This window comes from Elephantulus edwardii, unplaced genomic scaffold (genome assembly GCF_000299155.1).
Source record: "Elephantulus edwardii isolate Elephantulus edwardi_28Jun2011 unplaced genomic scaffold, EleEdw1.0 scaffold00082, whole genome shotgun sequence".
NCBI classification, from domain to species: Eukaryota; Metazoa; Chordata; class Mammalia; order Macroscelidea; family Macroscelididae; genus Elephantulus; species Elephantulus edwardii.
Genome location: NW_006399832.1, coordinates 3217063 through 3229979, shown reverse-complemented (window position 1 = coordinate 3229979; position 12917 = coordinate 3217063). Strand labels below are relative to the sequence as shown.

General features: G+C 38.0%; 1 protein-coding gene across 1 annotated transcript in view; it reads right to left on the bottom strand.

Moving 5' to 3' along the window:
* LOC102876210 (secretory carrier-associated membrane protein 1-like) overlaps positions 1–12917 on the bottom strand; it is a 148087-nt gene that overhangs the window by 94191 nt on the left and 40979 nt on the right. The window contains exon 2 of the mRNA XM_006889882.1: positions 8993–9070. Within this exon, the coding sequence (XP_006889944.1) occupies positions 8993–9070 (78 nt within the window). The remainder of the gene's footprint in view (positions 1–8992; positions 9071–12917) is intronic.

Below are 12917 nucleotides of genomic sequence, written 5' to 3'. Positions count from 1 at the left end.
GCAACAATGAATGAATGGAATTCCAAAATCTCTGTAGATGTTCATTGAAATGAAAAATAAACAACCTAAATTTAAAAAAAGAACAAACAAGTCTATCTTGAAGGAAGTAGAGCCAAAGTGCTCCTTAGGAGGTCATTTTGGTGAAATTTCATCTCACTTACTTTGGGCATATTCTCAGAAGGAAACAGTCCCTAGGGAAGACATCATGCTGGGAGAGGTGGAAGGTCAAAAAAAGAGAGGAACACCCTTAAGATAGACGGACACAGTAACTATCACAATGAGCTTGGGCAAGACAGAGATCATGAGGATTAGTGAAGGAGAAGACAAGACCCTCTAGATCTGTAGTTCATAGGGTCACTACGAGTAGTAGCTGATGTGAAAGCACCTAAAAATAATAATAGAATGTGATACTATTAAACCCAAGGGTGTTATGTAGGAAGGAAGATGAGTGTCAAAGAAGCTACTTACCTTTATTTTATGTCTGAAAACTGTGAGAGAACTTATCTACATTGAAAAACAAAAAAGCCATCTGGTTCTGTGTTGGAACTACAATAGAAAAAGTAGCTCTTTTTTGAGAACCAATGAAAAACCAGTAAGAAAGATCACTATCTACTGAGAAAAAAAGGCAAATAAAACATTCAAAGAAGAAGTTGAGGATATGGTAGATTATTATAAAATAAACTGTCTTCCAGAGAATGCAATAGAAAGTTTCAGTAATTTGTAAACAGGGAAAAGAAACAGAATATTATGAGGATTAAAATCCAGAAGATGGATTGTGAGTCTAGAGCTTCTTATAGAGATTGACAAACATGGATTAAGGCTTAATGAAATCCATTCTTGGAGAGGGACATAATGTTTGGGAGGGAGGAGGGACATCGCAAGAGAGGTTGACCCTTGATAAGATGGATTGATTTAGTGAAAGAGGTATGTCAGAGACAGTAAGGTTGGCTCAGGATAGAGCGGGATTCAGAGCTGTTGTAACATAGGGTACACGAGAGCTGAGGATAAGAAAAACTTCTTAGAGCTTCACTTTGACACTTAAATGGAAATCAAGTGATCTGGAGAAAAAGGCTTACTTATAATATACCACCTGTGTGGTAAAAAGTCCTTCAAGTAAATCCCAATGATCCTCTCCTCCTGATATGCATACTCTTGTATAATTCCTTTCCCTTGAGTGTGTAGGCAGGATCTATAACATGGTTCTAATCAAGAAAAAAATAAAAAGGTGTTTAACTCTTAAGTACTTAGATTATATAACATTCTATCTAAGAAGATTAGAGTGATAAGACTCTCTCTGTAGACTTGAAGGTGACATGTGGGACTAATCCATGGTGTTAGAAATTCTGCAGCTTCTGTCAAATGGGCAACATCTAAGACCTGAGGGCAGCCTCCAGCTGATAATCAACAAAAACAAACAAAAACCGCAGTATTCAATCATATGGATATTAACTCTGCCAACAATTTAAAAATGTTAGACATAGATTCTTCCTCAATTAAACTTCAAGATGAGAACACAGTCTAGACAAAAAATGAGCACTGCCTTGTGAAACACTCAGCCCAGATACCAGACACACAGCATTTGGGATAATTAACCATGCATGGGTTGTTCCAAGACACTATGTTTGTGGTTATTTGTTACACAGCAGTAGCACCCACTGAGTTCATAGCATTAAACAGAATGAGCAACACACCTACAGCAATATATATTAACTAAGAAAGATTTATCTTGACCTACAGATAAAGGTGAGGATAATCTATGAAAGAAGAGATCTGACTATATATAGTCTCTCTTGACCATCCTTCAGTGAGAGCTGAAAAGTCTCAACAAGAGGCAATCTCAGTAGGATCAGGGGTAAGGAGTTAATGAGTAGGTGACCTTAGCAGGAGCAAAGGACACATAAAGGATAAGGATAAAAAGCTAGTTCAGGATCAGATAATGCTACATGCCACTACTAAGTGCAATGCGCAACCACAGTACAGATTTCTAAGGTGAAAAGATGACACTGCTAGGACTCTGACTTAATAATTCTAGTTAAAAATGTGTATTTTGAACCTGTTCTTCCTAATCTGGGCATGACTGAAGAAGCAAAACTTGAACAGATCCAGTTTGAATAAAAAGCTTTGGGTGCTTGGGGGTGTTAAATGGAAAAAGAAAAAATACAGGCTGAAGGCAAGCTAAAAATGTAATCATATCCTTCGAAAATAAAGGTAGTATTCACGTTGCACGGCATCAACCACTTTCCTAACAGATTTTGAGCAGAGTCAGAAAGAAATAGCTTTGATGCGTTTGCTTTCTAGTCTTGCTAATAATCCAATTTAACTCAGCAGATCTCTGAAAGGGCTCACTATGCCTCATCTGAGTCTCCCATTTCAAGACTTTGACCCTAAGTCTTCTCCATCTCTTTTATCATTTCAGATCACCCAAAGTTTAAAAATCTACATTTGTTCCACTTTCACCTCACTGGCTATGTCATCAAACTCCTGGTTCAAATCTACTGCCTGAAGCCAATTCTAACGCACAGTGATCCTATGGGACAAAGTAGAACTACTCCACGTAATTTCCAAGGCTTGTAAGCTTTACGGCTATAGACTACCACATCTTGCCACTGAAGAGCAGCCAGTGGGGCTGAGCTATCACCGTTTTTATTAAGCTTAAATATAGAGCGCGCACACACACACACACACACACACACACACACACACACACACACACACAAAAGATCTGAAGAAAAGAAAAGAGAAATTATACAATTAACCTTATCAGTCTTCATATTCGTTCCCTGAACTTGGACAGCTTAGTAGGAAAGAAAAAGAAACTTAAGTAATATCTCCTGGAGGTATAAGTAACAGTTTGTGGCAACTGATTAAATATACAAAAAGCAGCTGTCTGAGCCAAGGAAGACCCAGGTACTTTTGGCCAATGTCACTGGGATAGGAGTCAACAGAATCATTAAATGAAACTGGGAAAAGAAAAGTGGTACCAGGATGGAAAATAAGGTCCAAGAAGGTTAAGACACCAAGAATCTGAGAGAAAGGGGAGGAAAAAGAAGAAAGAAATTCAAGGCAAGGGGGGAAAAGGCCAAGTATTGATGTAGTACAGGAAAACTAGCAATGAAGCTTTCCCAGGAGAGTTTTTACTGAAAATCAGTCAATTTTGACTCATGGCAGCCCTATGTGTGCAGTGTTGAACTACAATGAAATGGTGTCATTTTAACCACCAATCTCATCCCTAAGCATTTATCTAAAACAATAATCTTAAATGTGTAAGAAAACAGAGGCACAGAGACATGAGAAAGAAGAGTAGCCCCTGACATATGGGAACTAGTTTAACACTTAAAAATAGGTCTCGGGCATTGTTAGAAGTTGGCCTGGCATTCTTAGCAAAGGCCTCTTCTTAGACATAAATAATCTCACAGAAAATTAATGTCACACAAAGACACACAGAGATCACAAGAAAGTGAAACAAACAAAATGTCATTAATTTTATCTAATCACAAAGTTCTGGAGCTCTGTCGGCCTTGTGGCAAGAAGCTGCACTACAATCCCAAAGGCATGCAGTCCAAGGCCACAAGAAGCTCAATGGGAGAAAGATGGGCAATCTCCTCCCATGTGATTAACTGCCTCTGAAAACCCATGGGAGGGTCAACTATGGGTCAGTTCTGACTTGATGGTACACAACAACAATCACAAAAACAAGGTCACTATGCACCCAAAAATTACCAAATATTCTCTTTCTCAAGTTAATTAATGAGTTATGCTTCTCTCACAATTGCAACATTTGCTTCTTTAGTCTGTCCTCCCAAAGAAAGTTTATTGAGCTACTTTTGTATGATTTACAATGACCCTATGAACAACAGATCTGAACTCTGCTCTATCTTTTGTCTTCCTGATATACTGGAGTCCACTGTTACAGTCACTGTGCTAATCAATCTCATCAAAGATCTTCCTCCTCTTCACTGACCTTCCTCTTTCCACGAATGCCTCCTAGGAGGACTCTGGTTGCACTTTCACCAAAACGTATTTTTTGTTCTTCTGGCAGTTCATGAGATATTCAGTACTCTTCTCCAAAACTAAGTATTGATATCTTGTTAACCATTCCTGTCAGCACTCAATCTCATTTTCTTCCACTCTCTTCAAAATCATATAACCAAAACCCAAATCTATAATTTATTGATGACTCAAACAAAGGCTATGCATCTCCTGAAGTTTGAATCCATGCAACATTTCAAGGGAGAAGATGGGCAATTACTTCCAGTTAACAATTTACAATCTCAGAAACCCCATGGAGGTTCACTATGAGTTGGAGCCAAGTAGAACAGCAGTACATTTTAATTAATATTCTTTTCATCCCTGAGTAGAGCAAATGCCTTCATTCAACCAGCAGTCAAAAGGTTAGTAGTTTGAACACTTATTTCTACAAAAATTAGTACTAAAAAATCCTAACGGAGCTCAGTTCTAATGTGTTAGCACTGGGGTCTCCATGAATAAGAATCAACTGAGGGCAATTGAGTTTCCCTTTTAATGTAATATCCTCTTACCATGGAGTTCTGATGGCCTGGTCAGTTCTGATGGTCAGTTCTGACTTGAGGGCACATAACAACAATAAACAACAATCCTTTTATGGAGCTGTATCATGATTCTCTATGTTACCTGTTCTGCTAAAACAAATAATATTCCAACTTATTCAACTACTGGTGTTTGACTGAAAGGTACTGTTGCTGTTGTTGTTATGCACCAATGAGACAGAACTGACCCAAAGCTGATCCTCCCATTTTTCTCTTGTGGAGTAGCTGGTGGATCCAAACCACATGCCTTCGTGTTGGAAGCAAAGCTCCTTAATGCTAGGCCACCAGAGCTCAAAGGGTATTGTTTATTATTGTCTAGTCAAGCACGACTCATAGCGACCCTATGAACAAAAGGCCTGAAACCTTTCTATAACTATTGTCATTTCTCCAAGTTCACTGAGTTTCCAAAGGGTATTACTGTTGTTTATTGTAACTATTGGAGCTCTAGTGTTAGGAACTGAGCTGTTATCCTAAAGTTCATGCCTCTTTGGCTGATCTAATCCACTAGCAGCTCTGCCAGGAAAAGATGGCAATTTCCTTAGAAATCCAATGAAGCGACAGCTATGAGTTGGTTCTAAGTTGACACAATGAGAGAGAGGCTGTAACTATTAATTAGTGAACATTTGCCATAGTACCATATATGCCTTAGATGCTTTAGATATATTCTCTCAATCAGAAAATCCTATGCCATTATACTATTTGTTAGTTTTAAAAATATTTTAGGTTTGCTACAAACAATATTCAATATTTTTTCCAAGATTTATCCATATTCACTTGTAGGCATGTTAACATGCTATTCATGGGCAATCTTCTTGCATGGAATTTACAATCTCTGAAAACCTGCTGGAGGATTTACTATGAGTGGGTTCCCACTCAATGGCAATGAGTTACTGTTGTTGTCATTGCTGTTCAGCACATGACCAGCAGGTTTTCCCCAATTTGATTCATTGTTTTATTTCTTCACCGCTGTTATCATAGATGTTGACTGTGGATGCAAGTAAAATTAAATCAATGACAATTTCAAACTTTTCTCTATTATTATGTTTGCTGTCTACTGGCCCAGAGGTGACAATGATAATTTTCTTGATGTTGAGATGTAATCCATATTGAAGGCTGATCTTCTGTAGTAAGTACTTCAAGTCTTCTAAGTTCCTGTCATCTGCATAATGCAAGTTCTCAAATTATTTGTGCAGCACATAGACTGAAGAGATAAAAAGAAAGGATATAAACCTGATAACACATCTGCCCTGGTTTAAAACCTGCAATATTCCTTTGTTCTGTTCCAACAAAAGCTTCTTGGTCTATGTATAGGTTTCACTTGAGCATAATTAAGTGTTCTGGGCTTCCCATTGTTAGCCATAATTTGTTATGATCCACATAGTCAAATATCTTTGCATAGTCATTAAGACACAACATCTTTCTGGTATTCTCTGTTTTCAGTCAAAATTCAACAGACCGCAGTAATGATATCCTTGCACAATCTCTTCTGAAACCAGACTGAATTTCTGGCGGTTCCCTGTGGATGTACTGTTCTAGCCATTTTATGAATAATCTTCAGGAATATTTACTTACATTTCTGAGTATATGACTAAGTACTAACAGAATCCTCAATATTCACATGACAAAATTGAAGTTTTTAATGTTTATTAAGTTTGTAAAAAAATGCAGTTAGTGGTCGTGTCAATATTTTAGCTCAACCATCCTTCAAGACAATTAACTAACTTAATCTGCAATATAATGTGTTTTTTAACAAATCCTTTCTCTAACAGTATACTATAGAATGAATAAAAAAACTATTAAAACTATTCAACTATTTAAAATAATTTAAATTTTCATTTCAGATAGAAAAATGCAAAATGAATTTTTTTTTTTTATGTGTGTACCGTCAAATTGGATCTGACTGGTACAGGAGGAGATTGTTCCTCCTTCTTCAGCAGAGCATCTGGTGGATTTGAACCACGCACCTCTGGGATTGCAGTGCAGTTTCCTGCCACTAGGCCACCAGAGCTCGCCAAAATGAAAATTTTTAATAAAAAAAGGGGGTAAGTACATGGCAGGAAATTCTAAATCTTAGTGACTTTTTAGACACATAAGATATTCTGCTGAAGTTTCTTCTTTCTTCAAGTAGTTCATCAACAATCCAAATGTTATGCAACAATCCAAAAGTTTCAGCGTCACCAATGTTTTTCTAACACAAATATAAATGGAACCAATTAGCTACAACAGCACTCTGATCAAATTCTAATATAGCCCTTAAATCAATTACTCAGTATATCTGTTTTGAAAAATAAAAGTTACCATATAAGAAAAAAAGATTTTTTTTTTAGATTACCTCAACTTTGTTTTTATCATATGTGAAAAGTTTGCTGGAAATATATCATCTGATCTTATAAAAATCTGTGTAGGACATACTTGGAAGCAGCAGCATCTGACCTCCTTTAACTTCAAAAAGGGAATAAAGTATCTATTAACATCAACAACATAAACAACATCAACAACACAAAGCTGATTCCAATGAGATCAAGCATGTCACTCCATCATGCTCCACATTCTAAAACCTTTGCTACCAATTCTAACATCAACTGTTATTCTCATGGCACTAACTATTCCTCTACTAGGTTTGACAATTCATTGCAATGGCCACATAGACAACACTCATGATTATGGGGTTGTTGTTGCTGTTAGGTGTTGTCAAGTCAAGTACAACTCATAGTGACTCTGAAAAACAGATCTGGACCCTGTCCTATCCTGTGCCATCTTCATAATTTCTGACACATCTGAGCCCATTGCTACAGTCTCTGTACCAGTCACTGAAATCAATTTATCTGATTGGGGATCCTTCTCTCTTTTGCCAATCCTCCATCGTTCCAAGCATGATTCATTTCTCTAAAGCACAGCCTCTCCTAGGAATATGTCCAAAGTATGAGACAAAGTTTCATCCTCTTTTCCTCCAAAACACATTTATTTGTTCTTTTGGCAGTCCATGGGATATTCAGTACTCTCCTCCAATACTATGGCTCAACGGTAACAATCTGCCATCCTGGTTCACTGTCCAGCTCTCAGATGTCTAGCTGCTTATGGAAAAGATCATGTTCTCACACCATAGTCTTCAAACTAACAGCACTGCTCTTCAGTAATTTGAAGAAGTCCCTAAAGGCAGACTTTCTAAATGCAATATGTCTCCTTATCTCTTGACAAGTGGTACCAAAAGTGTTGATTCTGGATGCAGTTAAGATGATGTTGTTGACAGTTCCAATCTTTTCTCCATCTATGATGATGTTGCCTATTAGTTCGGCGGTAAGAATTTACATGTTTATAATTTTAAGAGGTAATCCATATGGAAGACTTTGATCTTCTGCAAAAAGCACTTCAAGGTCTCCGAACTTTCAGCAAGCAAGGATGTGTCATTTGCATAAAGCAGTTTTCTTTATAAATCTTCTGATCCTGATGCCACATTCTTCTTCATAGTGTACAACTTCTTCTCAAGATGACTTGCTCAGCATATAGACTGCATATGTATAGAGAGAACCCTGATGCCCATCCTTTTTCATTTTAAACCATGTCACACTTCCTTGCTCTGTTTACACAACAGCTTCTTGGTACAGGTACAAGTTTTACATGACCACAATTAAGTGTTCTGGGATTCTTATTCTTCACAATGTCAGCTATAATTTGTTAGGAACCACACAGTCAAATGTCTAATGTAGTTCATTAAGGAAATACAAATAAAATATGTATTTTGCAGGTTGTTAGGAAAATTTATTAAGATAATAAAAGTAAAGTTTATGGCACAAAGTAAACAGCTGATGTAGAATATTACCACTACAACTAAAAGCAATTTAAAGTTGCTACTATTAAAAGGTTAAACCCATCTCTTACTGAAAACTACTCTCCAATCTATGTTAGCAAAAGCAAATTTTTAAAGAATCATATTTCTATGATGTAGGAATCATATCAGAAAAACTATATAAAGTGAAATAAATTGTTACTGCTTTTCTTTCCCCTGTTAACAACTACTACCAAACTGCAATCTCCTACATTCACAGGGACAGTTTACTATAAGAGTGAATCACATGAAACTGCCATTTTTACAGATCAGAACTGTTGAACTATTTTACAAAACTGATCAAACTATTTCGCAAGGTTCAGACTTTTATTTACATACTGAGTGAATACTGAGGACCTTGGCTCCTGTACTTCATTAAGACCTTCAATATCTTTTTCAACTAACTACTAAACAACTATTTTCAATAACTATTACTCTCCTTCCTGATTAAAAAAAAAAACCATGCTAAATTCTACATAAAATACGAACAGCTTGTTTTACCTAAGTTGAAGTAATAAAAAAATACCCTATGATTTAAAAATATTTTCTATTTTACTTTATTTAAAGATTTAAAATTAATCTAATAAATAAACAATCTTACGGTTCTGGAATCCGAGAATGGATTGTATTCATCAAGTCCTGGTGGAACATTTCTTGTTACCTGTGTAACTGACGGGTCCTGGAATAAAAGTTGAAGGGGAAAAAGGATTACCTTTTAAGAAGCAATTTTGATATTAATATGGTATCTGCTTTAATTATACTTACTGTAACCCAGAAAAGCTAACAGAGGGAAATGAAAGATGATGATTATCAAGAGATTTACTCAGTATCATTCCAACAAAGCTGGAATTTAAACCTGCAAACCTCATATCCTCTAAGAAAAAAACAAAGAAACTAGGTTAGATGCAAATTGGCTGTCATCTATTAACATGGATCAAAAGTGGACTACTTTTTAAGAGCTGTGTAGAATTGATTGCTCAAGAGTATCTTCACATAAGCCCACCACCCTTTCCACTGGGTTACACAAAGAGTTCAAGATCCCCTTTTATAAAGTATTCTCAACCACTTTTTCCTGCTGTGGACTTAAATGTCATAGATAACTAACATCTATAGCATTCAGAACTAAGAATATTTCGCGTTTTTGATTCTACTCAAAAACCTCTGTTTCACAGTAGTTTCTTTATTTTGTGTTATTTCTAGACAGCCTTTTTTTTGGCCAAGTATATTACCAAGCTACTCTGGCTTTTAAAATTCTTCAATATTAGACATTCCTATAAAGAACTAAAATCACAAGACTCTGGATACCTACTCTATTTCTTTTTATTATGACTATAGAACGCAATTAGAATGAACAAAATCACTCCATCTAGATACAAATAGCATTTTACAACTATGATGTACCCTATTAGGCCTTCCTATCTCTACTTGACAATGACTAGGGAGAATAGAAGGAGAATTGATGCCTTTGAGCTGTGGTGCTGGAGAAGAGTATTGAATGTTTCATGGACTGCCAAGAAAACAAACAGATCCACCCTGGAGAGGGTTAAACCAGGATACTCCTTGGAGGAAAGGATTCTGGGGCTCCGTCTGACATACTTTGGACATGCTGTAAGGACAGAGAGGTCCTTGGAGAGGGACATCATGCTTGGTAGGGTAGAGGGACAGCGCAGGAGGGTAAGACCCTTTATGAGGTGGATTGATTCAGTGACTGGGGTAATCGGGATGGGTGTGTCAGAGGCAGTGTGACTGGCACAGGATAGAGCAGGGTTTAGGGCTGTTGTACATAGGGTCGCTATGAGTCGCAAATGACTCGATGGCACATAACAACAACAACGACATCGCTACTTAGTTGGGTCAAAAATTCACCATGAACCAAAATCAACAAAAAGGCTTATTAAAACACTAACATCTATCTCCTACCCTCAGAATTTCTGAGTCAACAGGGCTGGAGGGAGGTTCAGTAATCTGTATTTCTAACAGGTTTCCAGATAAGACAGTAGTCTTATTCTGCTGATGGCAAGAAACTGTGCTGTAATCCCGAAGGCACATGGTTTGAGGCAACCAGCCACTCCACAGGAGAAGGCTAAGCAATCTCCTCTCTTGCGATTTACTGCCTCTCAAACCCGCCAGAGGGTCAGCTATGGGTTGGTTCCAACTAGGGTACACAACAAGGACATAACTCTAGTACATACTGCCAACCCAAAGGCATGCAGTTCAAATCTATCACCTTCTCCATAGGAGAAAGATAGGCACACCTCTCCCATGCAATTTACTGTCCCTGAAAAACATCCTAGAAGGTCAACTATGAGGTAGCTCCTACGTGCAGGTACACAATAACTCTAATATATACTATGTAAAGTATGTTGTTGTTGTTGTTACATGCCATCAAGGTGTTTGTGACTCATAGCCACCCTATGTACAACAGCCCTAAACCCTGCTATGTAATATGCAAATCTCACTGTCTCCCACACACCCACTCCAAGAGCCCCATTGACTAAATCAATCCACCTCATAGAGGGCCTTCCCCTCCTGGGCTGTCCCTCCTCCCTCCCAAGCATGACATCCCTCTCTAAGGACTGGTCCCTCCTTGCAACATATCCAAAGTATGTCAGATGAAGCCTCTGAATCCTTGCTTCCAAAGAACAGCCTGCTTTAACCCTCTCCAGGCTAAACCTGTTCGTTTTCTTAGCAGTCCATGGTACATTCAACACTCTTCTCCAGCACCAAAGCTCAAAGGTATCAATTCTCCTTCTCTCTTCCCTAGTCATTGTCCAGATCTCTGATGCATAGCTGGTAAGTGCAAAGACCATAGCCTGTATCAGATGCACCTTAGTCTCTAGAGTGACACTGCTGCTCTTCAGTACCCTGAAGAGGGCCCTAACAGCAGACTTTCCCATCGCAATACATTCTTTTCATTTCCTGGCGGCTGCTGCCAAGAGTGCGAACTGTGGAACCAAGGAAACTAAAGCTGCTAACTATCTCAATCTCTCCACCATCCATAATGATGCTGCCAATTGGTCCAGTGGTGTGAATCTTTGTCTTCTTGATATTGAGCCTTAATCCATATTGAAGGCTGCAGTCCTTGACCCCCTGCAGCAAACACTTCAGGTCCTCCCAGTTTCAGCAAGCAGGGTTGTGTCATCTGCATAACGCACATTTTTGATGGATCTTCCACGAATCTTGATGCCACACTTCTCATAGAGCCCAGCCTCCAAGATAATCTGTTCTGCATATATGGAGATAGGATGTATCCCTGGCATACACCCTTCCCAATTTTGAACCATGCAGTGTTCCCTTGCTCTGTTCTGACAACTGCCTCCTGGTCTAAGTATAGGTTTCAAACTAGTACAATCAACTGTTCTGGGATTCCCATTCTTCTCAGAGTCAGCCACAGTTTGTTATGATCCACACAGTCAAACACCTTTGGATAATCAATGAAACACAGACAGACATTCTTCTGCTATTCCCTGCTTTCAGCTAAGATCCATCTAATATTAGCTACAATATCCCTAGGACCACAACCCCTTCTAAACCCAGCCTGAACTTCCAGCAGTTCTCTGCTGATATGCTGTTCCAGTCATTTTTGGATAATCTTCAGCAGAATCGTGCTTGCATGTGATGTCAATGATATTGTTCTCTAATTTCCACACTCTGCTGGGTCACTTTTCTTTGGAATGGGAACAAATATAAATCATGAAATACAAAGCAAGAGTCTATGGTGATGAAGGAAGAAGTTCAAGCTGCTTTGAAGGAATAAGAAAAAAAAAACCCAAAAACCAAAAAAAACCCCCGGGAATAGATGGTATACCAATTGATGAATTTGAACTAACAGATGCTGCCCTGGATGTGCTCACCAAGTTGTGCCAAGAAATCTGGAGAACAACCACTTGGCCAACTGACTGGCAGAGATCTTATAAAGTATGTACTTTCCTCAAATCATCTCCTCAACATCACTTACCTTTCAAAAATGTTAATCGTGATACTTCCCTCCTTAAATTCTCTCCATTTCTGACCATTCAGGAGCTCTACACTAACTCTAATATAAAAGAAACTCTTCAAAAGGAGATACCAAGATTTTGGCCACCCTGACTTTTCCAACCTCATCAACCTCTCAGAAACACCCTCACCCTGCCAGATTCTTCTCCTTTAACAAAACAAAATACATTATTGCATAAGAGCTCTGAATATGACAAAAAGCAAGAAGTAGTGATAAATAAAAGCACAAAAACTGACAGACAAGAATGAAATGACAGCTTTAGGTTCACTTAACAGCAAAATATTTCGGAGAGACACTTTTGAATAAACAGAGAGCGACAGTGGCTAGTAAAGCAATCAGGAATAAAATCACTACACTCCAGATTTCATTTGCCAAGTTTACCCTAATATCTATATGCATACAAAGAAGTCCAGTGAATACCACTATCATTCAAATATATGTACCAACAACCAGAGCCAAGGAAGAGGATATAGAAGATTTTTACCAACTTTTACAATCGGAGATTGTTCGAACATGCAACCAAGATGCA